This window comes from Exophiala viscosa (assembly GCF_022695815.1).
Source record: "Exophiala viscosa unplaced genomic scaffold EDD37scaffold_3, whole genome shotgun sequence".
Lineage (NCBI taxonomy): Eukaryota > Fungi > Ascomycota > Eurotiomycetes > Chaetothyriales > Herpotrichiellaceae > Exophiala > Exophiala viscosa.
In genome coordinates, this window is record NW_026944355.1 from 181,642 (window position 1) to 195,056 (window position 13,415).

General features: G+C 52.6%; 6 protein-coding genes across 6 annotated transcripts; 2 read left to right on the forward strand and 4 right to left on the reverse strand.

Moving 5' to 3' along the window:
- Positions 1–76: 76 nt before the first annotated feature.
- Positions 77–3,169, reverse strand: EDD37DRAFT_310275 (DNA mismatch repair protein msh-2). The gene is made up of 2 exons (XM_062811319.1): positions 3,085–3,169; positions 77–3,036 (listed from the first exon to the last, which is right to left on the reverse strand). The coding sequence occupies exons 1-2, from the start codon at positions 3,106–3,108 to the stop codon at positions 259–261; spliced, it is 2,802 nt and encodes a 933-aa protein (XP_062671470.1). The 5' UTR covers positions 3,109–3,169; the 3' UTR covers positions 77–258.
- EDD37DRAFT_310214 (delta24-sterol reductase) lies at positions 3,137–5,329 on the reverse strand. Its single transcript, XM_062811317.1, has one exon. It carries the CDS (start codon positions 5,010–5,012, stop codon positions 3,441–3,443), a length of 1,572 nt encoding a protein of 523 aa, XP_062671471.1. The 5' UTR covers positions 5,013–5,329; the 3' UTR covers positions 3,137–3,440.
- EDD37DRAFT_685848 (alcohol dehydrogenase) lies at positions 5,297–6,815 on the forward strand (the record flags this gene model as incomplete). Its single annotated transcript, XM_062819899.1, has 2 exons — positions 5,297–5,703; positions 5,772–6,815. The coding sequence occupies exons 1-2, from the start codon at positions 5,647–5,649 to the stop codon at positions 6,813–6,815; spliced, it is 1,101 nt and encodes a 366-aa protein (XP_062671472.1). The 5' UTR covers positions 5,297–5,646.
- Positions 6,816–7,177: 362 nt separating this feature from the next.
- Positions 7,178–10,732, reverse strand: EDD37DRAFT_310271 (uncharacterized protein). The gene is made up of 2 exons (XM_062811318.1): positions 10,042–10,732; positions 7,178–9,988 (listed from the first exon to the last, which is right to left on the reverse strand). Exons 1-2 carry the CDS (start codon positions 10,266–10,268, stop codon positions 7,540–7,542), a joined length of 2,676 nt encoding a protein of 891 aa, XP_062671473.1. The 5' UTR covers positions 10,269–10,732; the 3' UTR covers positions 7,178–7,539.
- A 465-nt stretch (positions 10,733–11,197) lies between these two features.
- EDD37DRAFT_561701 (SulP family sulfate permease) lies at positions 11,198–12,529 on the forward strand (the record flags this gene model as incomplete). The annotated part of the gene is made up of 1 exon (XM_062813886.1): positions 11,198–12,529. The coding sequence occupies one exon, from the start codon at positions 11,198–11,200 to the stop codon at positions 12,527–12,529; it is 1,332 nt and encodes a 443-aa protein (XP_062671474.1).
- Positions 12,530–12,535: 6 nt separating this feature from the next.
- On the reverse strand, positions 12,536–13,415 carry EDD37DRAFT_310205 (uncharacterized protein). Its single transcript, XM_062811315.1, has one exon. The coding sequence runs from the start codon at positions 13,301–13,303 to the stop codon at positions 12,542–12,544; it is 762 nt and encodes a 253-aa protein (XP_062671475.1). The 5' UTR covers positions 13,304–13,415; the 3' UTR covers positions 12,536–12,541.

The following is a 13,415-nucleotide window of genomic DNA, read 5'->3' on the forward strand; positions in this document are numbered from 1 at the left end:
TTCAGGCCAGGCCAGGCATAACCCGGAGTATTGTATGTTGCATTTGAACAGGTCAGGTCAGCAGCATGGTTGAAAATCAATATGGCCAACACCACCACTGTTAGGGGGTCTTGAGGAAGACAAAAAGAATCAATCATGGTACCAACACCTTTTCTGACATTTCGTGCCACGGTGACAGTGCTCATTCTTTGTCCAGCACAGACATTTGACACCCGACGCCATGCTTAAAGACCAGCCCATTCCACGCACATCGATTTCTCACAATGCCTTGACAGACTGGAAAAATGGATTTGCCATCAATCGCCCGTCACCCTTGACCATATCCCTCATGAGTTTGAGCTTGTCGTCTTTGCTCAAGTCTTGACCCTCGACCTGCTCTTTCCAGTTCTTCAGCATTTCTTTCAGTAGCTTGCTTCCTTCCTCGGCGTCCTCTTTCGAGTAGTCGTTCTTCTTTTGGTCACCCTTCACGGCCGTGAAATCTTCCAACTCTTCAGCCTTCCGACGTGCCATATTGGTCACCTTCTCCGGAAATCTCACCAACTCGGCAACATGGATACCGAAGCTCTGGTCGCTGATACCCGGCTCAACTCTGTACAGTAACGTGACCTCTCTCCGCTTGGTCGATGCACCGTCAGCGCCACTGCTACTATCTGCTTCTTCGCCAACGAAAGCGACGACGTGCAGATTCTTGACGGCACTGGGGTATTTGTCCGCCAAAGCGGTAAGTTCGTGGAAGTGTGTGGCAAAACAGCCAAATGCACCAATCTGCGCCACAATCTCCTCGCTGATAGCCCAGGCGAGGCCAAAACCATCGTACGTGCTCGTACCGCGACCGAGCTCGTCAATGATGATGAGAGAGTCCCTGGTGGCACTTTTCAGGATGTTGGCCGTTTCCAGCATTTCGGCCATAAAAGTAGAAACACCCTTGAGCTGTGAATCTGAGGCTCCCACACGAGCGAGTACGCAATCGAAAATGGTCAACTCGGCCTCGCTACACGGCACGAAGCACCCAATCTGAGCCATCAGAGCAATGCATCCAATGGTGCGAATGTACGTGGACTTGCCGCCCATGTTCGGGCCAGTTATGATGAGAAACCTCGACTCATCTCGTTTTAGTTCGACATCATTGGTGATGAAATTGATATCGTCCTGCGCTTCCATGCAAGGATGCCGTGCTTCACGCAAGATTGTGTCTCCCGTACCACGCTCATGCATCTTCGGCCGGACATAAGCGGTCGGTGCATGTACAGAGACATGAGCCAAACTCACAATGACGTCCATATGAGCAATGATGGCGGCCAGTTGTTCGATGACTGGGACGTATGAAGATGCCACTGAAACGACCTCGGACACTAATGATGACTGTGTGCGGTTGTAAGCAGTCGAGAGCTGGTCGTGCTCTCGCCGTAGCTCTTGCAGCTTGTTCGTGGTGAAATATACTCCATTCTTCTGCGTGGAAATCTCTTTGTACGTGCTCTTGTTCCTGATGCAGCTGGACTCATTGCGGGTGAGCCTGAAGCAGTAGCCGTGAACTCTGTGGTTTTCGAGGAATAGCTTTTTATCAATGTCTTGGTTGAGGTCTTTGCCGGCACGGCGGTGTTCCACCTCCATCCCATCCTTGATTTTATCCAGTTTCGTCCGGATTATCCGCAATTTGTCGTCAAATTCCGGTTTGATGATAAACTCGTGGCGATCGAGCGCATCCAGATCGACTGTTGTCTCGACCATCTCGGCCAGTTTGCCTAGGAAATTGGAAAGTTCTTTTAGTTTTGATGTGTACTGCGCTTCGAGTGGTACCTGGTATTGCTCGTCGACAACGGCCTCCAAAGCTTCAATGAACCCGGGTAGCCGTATGACAACCTGATATGCGCGCACCACGTCTTCCAGGTTCGCTAGCTTGCGTTGGAATTTCTTCGCAAGACGATACAGGTCAGGGATGGAGCGGAGATGTTCTTCTTGCATCGTCTGTCGAAGTTCTGTGTCCGTGACAAAGGCTTCCACCAGTTGTTGTCTTCTTTCAATCTCGGAGAGATTCATCAGTGGCTGTTTCAGCCATTGTGCCAAGAGACGACCACCGATTGGGGTCTTGCAGTGATTGAGAAGGCCGAACAGGCTCATACTCTTTGCACCATCCCTTGGTCCGGGCATCAGATTGAGGGCCCTCAGTGCTGCAGCGTCCAACTTCATGAATTGAGTCAGGTCATGCTGGTAGAGCCTGTATTGACCGAAATTACTCGGGTCTGTCAGCACGCCCAGGTACTTGATCAATGCAGCTGCACTACCCATAGCCAACGTAAGGTCGGTCTGCGGTAGAAGACCCATTGCATTCTCTCCTTTGAGCAGTCGGGCTAGGTCTTGCTCGATGTCCTTTGTGGCATAGTCGGCGGCAGGCCTTTCCGAAATGGCGATGCCGCATGAGTCGGCGATCTGTCGTATCTTGCTGAATTCGGGATCCTTCTTCTGTCCGTCGGTTGCCACGATGCATTCCTTTACGCCCAATTGGATTAGAAGACTTTCGAAATTGGAGTATAGGTCATTGTCGAGGAACTCGCTGACACCCAGCTCTCTGACGCTAGCATCTGCGAAGCAGACACCCACGCTCCTCGCCTCGCCTGCTTTCGCGCTGATCTTCACGGCTAGGATGATGGGGGCACTGTCGCCTTGACTGTCCAGACCAGAACCCAGCTCTTCCTCAACAGCTTGTAGATTGCCGGGACTGGCTTGTCGAACTAACTTCCATTGGCCCTTGCCGCTTGCCTCCCATATCTCTACTCTTTTGCCGAGCTTGAAGAGTGCTTCACGGAGGAGGTTTCGGAATACAGTGGTCGTCATCGTAACGCTAGGAAGGGCATTTTCGGTGCGACCGAGGTTCCTGATAACCGCAGTGGTTTTGTAGACAGTCCTTGCAATGAACTCGGCATCTTCACCGTGTGCAGAGTACCAATCTGTACGGTCAAAGACCCGGATCGTGTTGTCGCCATCGGGTTTGGAGGGCAGGGACCGAAAAGTGCGGATGAAGCCACCCTCGTCGTCGACCTACGACTTGATCAGTATTGCAACATTGTTGCTGGCATATCAACATACCTTGAGCTCTGGTCTAGACGCCATGTTTAGCTGCTGGTATTGGGAGAGTGCATGAGTGACGATGATTTGGTTACTTGAGATGCGGCGACACGCTAAGTAGTTCGCGAGATGTAACGCGTCTTAAAGTGGCCGCGTGCATTAGCGCGCTAATTACAGTAACCTACTGTAGCAGTCGTAGCGAAACTCCTTTAGGCACTTCAATAACACCACAATGTTTTTTTTTGGGGGTTTCCATGATGCCGACCATCGATTGTTCCGAAGGCAGCAGGAGAATGTCTATATGATCTGTGATATGACAGAAGATACAACATGGTCGCGTCCAGGCGACAGTCCTTTGATCCCTTGGTAACACACAATCAATTCTTTCTAAGGTAATCACCCCCTCTGAGGACACTCAACACTCCATACAAGCCAGCGAACGGCCATAGGCTCCAAAATCCCTTCTCAATGCCGAGTCGCACGTCACCTTTGTCTGCATCGACGTCAAACTTGGTCTTCACCTTCTCATACACACTCGGTAGCTTCTCGGCACCATATCTCTTCCTTAGCGCCTCATACCAATTACGATCGTAGATCTGCCAGAACTCGTCTTCCGTGTAGAACGTTTGCGCGTACAACCACTTCATACCATGCAAGGACTTCAACTTTTGTTCAATCTTGCGGTTGACTGCCACTTGAAGCATGTCCCGCGGCGTCGGACCCCACACACCGATATTCAACAAGACATCGTCCGTAGACCGGGCGGCCGGCGCAAGATGAGGATGCATACTTACGTTTTCATTCGTCTTCAGTGGGCACAGCCAGCGCGGGTAGATATGCGGCAGCTCCGAGTCAAGCCAGGCTGAGAACTCCGGTATGTTCTTGTTCGGCACGGCCATGTCCTGTATGATGAAGCGTTGCATTAGACCTGAGCGGTGCAGGGCGTGGTACATGACCCGTGTGTGCATAAATGAATCGAGGAGCCAGCGAGTGAGGCGGTTGAATGGCATCAGGAAATATGAGTACGCGTATCGACCGGTCCAGAATGCTCCACGGTCGTAGCGGAACAGATAGTCTGTCAACGGCACCAAGTCTTGGTAGGTAGTGGCCTGTACCTTGTTGTTTTGTGCTTGACTAAGTTTAGTGACCATTTCGGCATGTTTGAGGGTCGATTGCTCGGCGTGAAGATAGAACCATGGGTCCCAAGGCTTCGTGAACGTACTGATGGCGAGCTCGGAGTCCGCCTCGTTGCGATTGACCATCTTCCCGGCCATGACGACCCCATTCTGAGGATAGAACATGATACCGTCCAAGAAACCCACCTCCTGGTCGTCTGCAATTTCCTGCATGATGTCTTGAGCTTTCTCAATGCCAGACACCGGGATATACGAAAGCTGGACGAAATCTCCTGCAGGAATGAGCCATATCTCAAACAAGGTCGTCACGCCCAATGTACCAAAAGTGCCCGCCATGCCGTTGAATAGGTCTTGGTTTTGAGCCTTGGAAGCGACCACCACCTGTCCATCCGCGAGGATGACCTCGATAAAATTGACGGCGCGATCAAAGAAACCGTACTTGAAACTGCTGCTTTCACCGGCAGTCCCTGCAAAGGCACCTCCAACAGTGATGCCTGGAAACTCCGGCACCACGGGAGGAACAAGGCCATAAGGCAAAGTGGCCGCTACGAGCGCATCCATGGGTACATTGGGCTCGACTAGGCATGTTCTATTCGAGGTGGATACCGACAAGACATTGTTGAGCGATGATATATCGATGGTGGACTTCAAGGTGCGAACACTGGGTCGCGTAGCATTGGTGCTGCCATGGAATATCCGGAATGGGATGTCAGAGGCGTAAAACTTCTCGACTTGTTGCGAGAGCGTAGACACGATGGTCTTGTGCTTTTCTGTCAGGGTAGGTAGTCCCAAGCGACCAGCTTGCTCATCCATGTCCTGCACTGCTATTGTCGAACAGGAAGCATGTTCGAGTCAGACCCTCACACTCGGAGATCAGGGCCGCCGGATGTGGCGGAATCAATGTAGATAGGTCTTCACAAGCCGATTGCGAGGTGTGAAGAGGCTGAGTAGTCTCCAGATGTTTGAGAGCACACTGTACCTCGATATCAAGGAGTTGGAAGCATTTCAAGTCTCGCAGCCTCGTCTTTCGATAAGGCTGCGATAGTGACTCGCTTTTGGGGAACAGCCCCACGGTCATGACTCATGGCAGCTTTACCCCAATACTTGCAGCGGCGGTAGTTAATGGCCGGCACCTTGTAGTAGAGCTCGTCAGTCATGATGAATGTTCCTTGATGCTCATCGCAGCACCTGTCACAAAGTCTGTCTCTTTGCTGGTCCCAGGAGCATTTCCCTACCCACTGCCCGCGTTTTGCGGACTTTGCAGGGTACTGAACCAAACCCCAGACTCGACTCAGCCCCAATTTACTCCGCTCTTCGAAACGAGGACTCGAGTGTGTCATCTATATAGATATAGATACCCCGGAGACAAACATATTAGAGTGCTGCAGGTCGAACGTCAAACCGAGAACTCCAAAGTCTCCTACAATCTCTCGCTGGGTTCTCTACGATGGCGGATCCTGCTCTTGACATCCCAAGCGAAATGCTTGCGGTCCAGGTCGTCAGGGTATGTAGTGACTGACCCTACAAGGCCTTCAATGCCATGGTAAGATCCAGTGCTGACGCATAATCTAGTACAACAAACCTTTGGCCATCCACAAGATACCGACACCCTCTGTATCCAAGCTGGGACCTTACGATCTGCTGCTCCGTACGGCGGTGGCATCCTTGTGCCATACCGACCTCATGGTCCATGCTGGCATATTTCCAGGCCCTTTACCGCTCACCATGTCGCACGAGGGCACCGGCGTCGTGGTCGCCAAGGGAGACGCGGTAAAGGACTACCAACTGGGCGACCGTGTCCTCTCTGGCCTTCCTTTTCACCAATGTGGGAAGTGTGAGCATTGCAACCCATCCGATGGCCAGGATTGGGCTCAGTACTGCCAAGCTGCAGAGGGCGCAACGGGCATCAAGTCCGATGGCGCTTTTGCCGAATACCACGTCGTGGATGCCAGAGCGAGCTGCAAGATCCCTGACAATGTAAGTTTTGTCACTGCCGCACCGCTAGCATGTGCTGGGGTCACGGTGTACCGAGCCATTCTGGTCAGCGGCGTCAAAGAAGGCGGGTGGATGGCGCTTGTTGGGGCTGGAGGTGGACTGGGGCATTTTGGTATCCAGTTTGCCAAAGCCAAGGGCATCAACGTCATCGCAATAGAGGCTCGAGAAGAAGGGTTGGAGGTGGCGAAGAAGGCAGGCGCAGAGCATCTGCTGGACGCACGCGAGGGTAAAGACAAGATTGTGGAAAAAGTGCAAGCTCTGACGGGTGGCAAGGGCGTAGAGGCCACTGTCAATGTGAGCGACCACTCTTCCACCGCGGCTCTCTCTGCTGCAATCACACGCATGCATGGCACAGTGGTTCAGGCGGCACAGCCTCAGGAGGTCAGCGTGCCTTTCATGGACATTGTACTGCGCGATATCACAATCAAGGGCACAATGTTGGGGGGCCGCGGCGTGACTCAGGAGATGTTAGAGGTGGCTTCCAAGCACGGCGTCACAGCCGAGACTCAAGTGTTTTATGGTCTGGAAGAGGTTCCCAAGATGATTGAGCTGTCTGAGTCGGGCCGTCTCAAAGGCAAGGCAGTTTGTGTTGTAGATAAAAAGATTGCAGGCATGACATGAGGGTTATTGGATATGAACAGAGGCTCAGTGCCATTGTCCGGGACTAAACATCTATACCGAACTTCTGCGGTTCGAGCATGTTGTGAGGCACGGCGAACAACCTGTAAAAGATGGCATGACCTGAGAGGCGGGTGATAAATTGGCACTTATCGGCAACATGTTTCTCCATCCCCGATACATCATGGCAACCTCATATCATCCCGTCACACTTCTGACACCTCGATTTCAAGGGCTATACCTCTCGACAAAATGCCTGAATTCGACCTCGCGGAACGTTTTACACAGCACGTAGACAATCGTGCATATCCCAAGACCTTGTGTCCCTCTGAAATCGCTCGCTCTCTGTCGGCAACGGAACTTGGTGAACTCGGAGTCTCCAGTTGGCGCGAATTGATGCCTCAACTGCGCGAGATGGCGTTTGAAGCTCGTAGCAATGGGGAAGTAGAGATCCTTCAGAGAGGAGAATTGATCCCACCAGAACACGGGCTTGAAGATGTCAGAGGGCCTATCAGAATCAGAAAAGCACATGATGAAGATGGTGAATGAACTCTTTCGAGTATTATATTCATGGAGGGCCGCCCTCCCTGTCGCATCCTGCGAATCATGTACATCCAAGTGCGCTACGTGCATGCACCATTCTATGGATCATATAACAACATATTTCGGGCCCAGACGCCAGCCTCACCAACTCCGGAAAATGCATGTACTATCACAAAACGCCGTCTCAATACGCGGGATATCCACGAGCCGGGCGCACTGCCGTCCTGCCCACTCTCGACGGGCCAATGTCGATTGTACTCAACTCATGCGCGAGCGAATTTTCGACACCATATCCATGATCTGCAGGATAGCCTGGGGTGTGGATCGGTGGCTTGGTTGGTGTCGTCTGGTAAGTTTGCCTATACGGAATGTAATCGTCCACGGCTGGCGATTGGTACTCTGCCAATGGTTGGCGTTGTGGGGGCCCACTAGCAGCAGGGGAACCGATGGTATACCGCTGCTGACTCGATGGACTTGGTCGGATATCGTCTTGAGGAGCTGTCATTATGGCGGGACTGGTTTGAGCGTGAGGGTATGGTTGTACTGGTAACGGACGACTGGGCATGGGTTTTCTCAACCTGTTTCTCCCACTTCCCGGGTCTGCCTGCGGCGATGATGGCATTGCGCTTACAGATGGTGAAGCCTGATATGGTGAAGACATTGCCACGGTGGAGGAGGCATGGTAGGGCGAGATTGGCATAGAGCTTGGTCGTGCAGAGACTGGAGAAGAGCCTCCACCATGCTTCATTCTAACCTCTTCCCGTGTGCGAATCTTGATGACATGTTCTGGCTTCCTGTTCTTGCGCTCCGGCTCAGGCGCCCATGTGTCTGCAGGCAAGTGATCGGAGGGATCAATGACTCTACCATCGTTGCCGATGATTGGACCCTGTTCCCGTAGTCTGTCGACCTCTCTCTGCCGAGACGCCTCTTTGGCCGCTTCTGGCGTAACATAAGATCCAAGTTCACCCGTAGGACTCGTCCCAGGGTTCAGCATGTCGTACGAATCTGGACTATATGGGATCTCACTGAGACGTCTTTGACTGTCTGGCGTGATGGGGCTGGGAGTTACAGATTTGCGCGGTATGCTGTGTGAGGGATTGGGACTGATGGCTCGTGGTCGAACAATCACTGGGTCGGAGTTGCGTATTTGTCTCTCACTGGAGCCGTAGTCATCAAAGGTTTGTGCTCTTCGTGGTGGCGCATAGCCTGGCGAAGGGCCAGAGTCTTCTCGTAAGCCTCCATACGGCCATTGAGCAGTCTCGGCTCCGGCTTGTGCATGGCCAAAAGATTGCCTGGTGAACCTGGAAGAAGAAGGCGTCGCTTGTGCCATATTGTCGCTAAAAGCGCTATAAAGAGCTTGTCCTCCACTTTGCGCAAATTCGGACGGACTGGACAAGGGGTTTTCGTGAAAATGCGTGGAAGGAGATTGACGCTGTAAATTCTGAGAGGGTGGCGAAGATAGCTGAGACGAATCATATTCTCGTTCGAGCCTTTGAAGAGGGCTCCTGTCCTCTATAGAGCCGTATTTCACAGGCGTGCGTGGCGCCACCAGCCCGTACGGACTTTGATTAGGTGACGCTGACGGCATAGGCGCCCGAGGAATGGAAGCGCGATGAGCGGGTGGCGGAGGAGGAACATCCTCGTCGAATCTTGCATCGGGTATGCTCTGTGCTGGTGGAAGCATATCATGCTGGCTAATAGAGTGCCGGAGAGGACTATCTCTGTATACTGCGTGTTTCGTTGGCGACGTGCTGGTCCGACCTTGCCAAGTCTGTGTCTGTGCCGGTCGAGGGGGGGTCGCTTGAGGGGTTGTTCTGGGAGGTGGTGAGGATTGGTACTGCGTCTGGTCGACTGCATCATGGGGCGAATGAGGACTGGGTATCTGTTGCGCTTCATTCACATGTTTAACCTGGGGGAGGTATGCTGGGGATGACTGTGTTTGTGTTGGAGGCAGCGGTCGTTGTTCGTATGGGTCTGGGGCATTATATAGGAAGCTGTCATGTGGGGAGGATTGTCTTCCGTGCTGGTTATAGGAATCGTACGAGGGACGTCGCCGGTCGTAGGGTAGTTCTGGCGGAGGTGAGAGATCATAGATATCATGCAGGTCATGGGTTGGCAGGCCGTAACCCACATCATCTGGCGTTTCCGGCATTCGTTGCTTCGGTGGTCGCGGCGGAATCTGGATCTGATCGTCCCAGAACTCGCGGAATTCCTCTGAAGGAATACGCTCGGGTGTATAAGATGCTGACACTGGCGCCGAGTAGCCGCCTGGTCCCGGAGGAAGAGGTCTTCTTTTGATCTCCCTGGGTCCGAGTTGTCGCGACCCTAGGGAGTTGCTTGTAGGGTCACCGACACTGGAGCGGGATTTCTCTCTCTGCTTCATTCTTTCAGAGACCTCTGGCCGAGGTCTTGTGTCATAGTATGTCAACTCGATCCGGACATCGCCAGCATATTTCCCTTTGAAGTTCAACTGATGCCACAGGTCGTTTTGTCCTCCTCCAGGAACGATAACTTCCCGCAGATCTATCCAGGCTTCACCAATCATGTCGGTCTTCTTGTCGTCGTTGAAGATTGAGCATTTGAGTTTGTAGTAGTCGGGGGAGTCGTGGACGAGGAATCGAAGTTCTTGATCCCTACGAACCAGGTTAGTAAAGGTTCACAGGCGTATCTCATGGCAATAGCTTACCATTTCGGTGTTTGTCCACCTCTTCTGTCGGTATTTGTCTTTTTGGCCTCTTTTCCCAGACGCATGGCGCAATACGGATCTTGTTTACCCATTGTTTTCCTGTTCGGGAGGTTTTTGGCTCGGTCGACGACTGCCACAAGGGTACCGATGTCTGGACCGTCGAGGGTCATGTCGGCAAAGATGCCGGCTGTGTGAGCAGCATTCAGTCCTCTGGACTTTGTCGCCATGTTGGTCGGGAGCGACGGGCTCAACAGCCTGAGTTGTATCCTGTAGTCGATGCCTGTCGCACGCGGGGGTGAAGGCTAGGACTGCGGCATTCGAGCCTGCGGTACTCAAGTCAAGGTTGAGTTCTCAAGACTCCATGGGTTCGGTTCGTGGAAGTTTGAGGCGTCGGATGGTTCGGTTTTCTGTGAAACCTTCCAAACAATTGAACGCAGGCTGTCGGGTTGTTTGATTGTTGTGCAAAGGAATCGAAATAGAATGAAAGGTGGAGTGCAAGCGTTGACGGACTCGAGGGTGGACAGGGCGCCAGCCACAGGAATTTACGTGGTCGTTTGGCAGATGGCTGGGGACTCAAGTGAGATTCAACAAGAAATTAATGACAAGCGAGCAGGGACTGTTTCATAACAGCGAGCATAAGGTCTTGCATTATTCTGCTTCTTAAAGATACTATCTCATGACTCTTCGTTCGCGACGCAGTATGCCTTGCGGACTGGAATGGATTGCATTGCTTTGCAAGTGACTAAGAGATTTGCACCAATCACACCCATTCTAGTGTTTACGTGACGTCGATCTCTAACAAGCAAGCTTTTGCCGGCGCCTTTTTACAGGTGTTGCTTTCCTGGTCCCTCTAGGCTCAATAGGCATTAGCTAGTTAGGTACCCGGTACTGTTTCTTCATCAGCCACACCTATCCGACTAGCGACAGCCATCAATTATGGCTACCTCAGTTAAGCTACCTTGAGGGGAAAACTCCAAGGTACACGCAGCCTCACCCCACCAAGATATCGTCGGGTGATACAAATCCGCGGACAACGACATCATATGAACCACATTAAGTCAACCTCAACTCATTTACCTATCAGGCATCTCTTCATCCTCTCTTTCTTTCCCATCTTTGCATTGAAGGCGTATCGGTAGCGAACCATTGATACAATATGAAGCACACAACTCTGCGGCAACTTGCCGCTCACAATTGGTCCACGTTCCGCCGCCAGCCGTTGACCGAGATATCAGGCTCTTTAGGCGACTTGGGCACCTTCCTGCCCATCGTGATAGCTCTGACTGAAGGACATCAGATCTCTCTGACCACCACCCTCATATTCACCGGTCTCTACAATATACTCACAGGAGCCTTCTTCGGTATTCCTCTGCCAGTTCAGCCGATGAAAGCGATTGCAGCGGTAGCAATCTTGAAATCTCTCACGGCCGGCCAGACTGCTGCTGCAGGCATCTTTGTCTCATCCTGCATCTTGGCCTTCAGCGTGACAGGGCTTTTATCTTGGTTCACTCGAGTCATTCCGATCCCCGTAGTCAAGGGTATCCAAGTTGGAGCAGGCCTCAGTCTGATCATAGCTGCCGGTACCAAGGCACTATCATCTCTGTCCTGGACATCACCTTCCTGGGCGGACAACTATCTATGGATGATTCTGGCCTTCCTTGCTTTATTTGCGACCAATCTTCGGCCTCGAACACCGTACGCGTTAATGCTGTTCGTCATCGGCATTGTCTTTGCGATAATCCGCCTCACGCGGGACAGTCACCGCCATCTGCCCGGATTTCAGCTTTGGCATCCTTACACCCAGGTACCTTCCGGCGAAGAATGGAAGACGGGCATTTTCGACGCTGGAGTCGGCCAGCTACCTCTGACGACACTCAACTCCATCATTGCCGTCACCCATCTCGCGGCCGACCTGCTCCCAGATATCCAGACCCCGTCAGTCACATCAGTTGGAATCAGCGTGGCCGCAATGAATCTGTTCGGCTGCTGGTTTGGAGCCATGCCAGTCTGTCACGGCTCTGGAGGGTTGGCAGCGCAATATCGCTTCGGCGCAAGGTCAGGAGCGAGCATCATATTTCTAGGCCTGCTAAAATTGATCCTCGGCATCTTGTTCGGCGAAAGTCTTGCCAATCTACTGACCAAGTTCCCTCTTGCGCTGCTGTCGGTCATGATCGTCGCTGCTGGGTTGGAACTGGCCAGTGTCGGGGAAAGCCTGAACACACCACGCGCGAGGGATCTCACGAAAGAAGGGGACGACTCGGCAAACACAGTTCACATCACAGACGATGAGCGAAAGAAACGGTGGACAATCATGCTGGTGACAGCAGGATTGCTCGTCGGCTTCAAGAACGACGCAGTAGGCTTTCTTGGGGGGATGTTCTGTCATTGGAGCTACCAAGTACCACGTTATGTGGCCATGTTGAGGTCCAAATCGTCTCGAACGGAAAGTACCCATCCCGAAGAGCAAGAGTCATTATTACCACAATAGAGGCGACGCCAACTACCAGGGTAATGGACCTTCCGAAGTCGAATAGGTTGCCGTCACACCGTCCTCCCCTTCCGCCACCAATTGTCCCACTCTCACGGCGCCGAGCTTGGGATGCATCTCCTCGGTCAATTCCGCGCCGTTCAACCCTGTTGCTCGGTATCCAGGACATACAGCATTGACCTTGAAATTGGGATATAGCTGGGCGTAGTATGCCGTAATTGCGTTGATGGCGGTTTTGCTGGCGTTGTACCACGGCACCGGAAGGGGTTTCTCTCGCTCCAGTGTTCGCTGGATGCTGCCGAGTCCGGAGGAAATGAAGATGATCTTGGGTAGGCTGGCCTTTTCCAGCGTGGGGATGAGCTTGTCGGTCAAGACAGCTGTGGAAGTAACGTTGACGTTGAACGTGAGGTCGTACTTTTCACGTAGAGTGGCTGTCTCAGGGAGTTCTCGGGCAGCAGTGCCGGCATTGTTGATGAGGATGTCCAGCTTCCCAAAGTGCTGGTTGATGGCGAGGTAGCATTGCTCGATCGATTTGTCGTCGGTGATGTCAAGTTGAATAGGATTGACGTTTCGGGGTGCACCCATGCTGGCGACCGCTTCTTCTCCCTTGCGCGTGTCTCGACAGCCTAGTAAGATCTGGAAATTGGAGTTCTCGGTCGCCAGTTTCTTGACGATTTCATAGCCTATACCTGTGTTTCCACCGGTCACGAGAACGACTGTCTTGTTGGCGGCTGCGACGCTGGACGGGCGGTGTTGTAAGCTTGGTCGAGACATGGTGGGCGCAAGGGGACGGTTCTAGGGTATTAGGTAGAGAACAAGATGAAATCCTCCAGACCTGGAGGCAGGAGGGAAGTTTTGTCAGATATTACATTAATCATGGTATTTG

Bases quoted from the DNA above. Each gene is read 5' to 3' on its own strand.
- EDD37DRAFT_310275 (XM_062811319.1), bottom strand. From the start codon at position 3,108: ATGGCGTCTAGACCAGAGCTCAAG. The intron at 3,037-3,084 runs GTATGTTGATAT...ATCAAGTCGTAG, and splicing joins CGTCTAGACCAGAGCTCAAG to GTCGACGACGAGGGTGGCTT.
- EDD37DRAFT_310214 (XM_062811317.1), bottom strand. From the start codon at position 5,012: ATGGATGAGCAAGCTGGTCGCTTGGGACTACCTACCCTGACAGAAAAG.
- EDD37DRAFT_310205 (XM_062811315.1), bottom strand. From the start codon at position 13,303: ATGTCTCGACCAAGCTTACAACACCGCCCGTCCAGCGTCGCAGCCGCC.
- EDD37DRAFT_310271 (XM_062811318.1), bottom strand. From the start codon at position 10,268: ATGGCGACAAAGTCCAGAGGACTGAATGCTGCTCACACAGCCGGCATC. The intron at 9,989-10,041 runs GTAAGCTATTGC...CCTGGTTCGTAG, and splicing joins GGTGGACAAACACCGAAATG to GGATCAAGAACTTCGATTCC.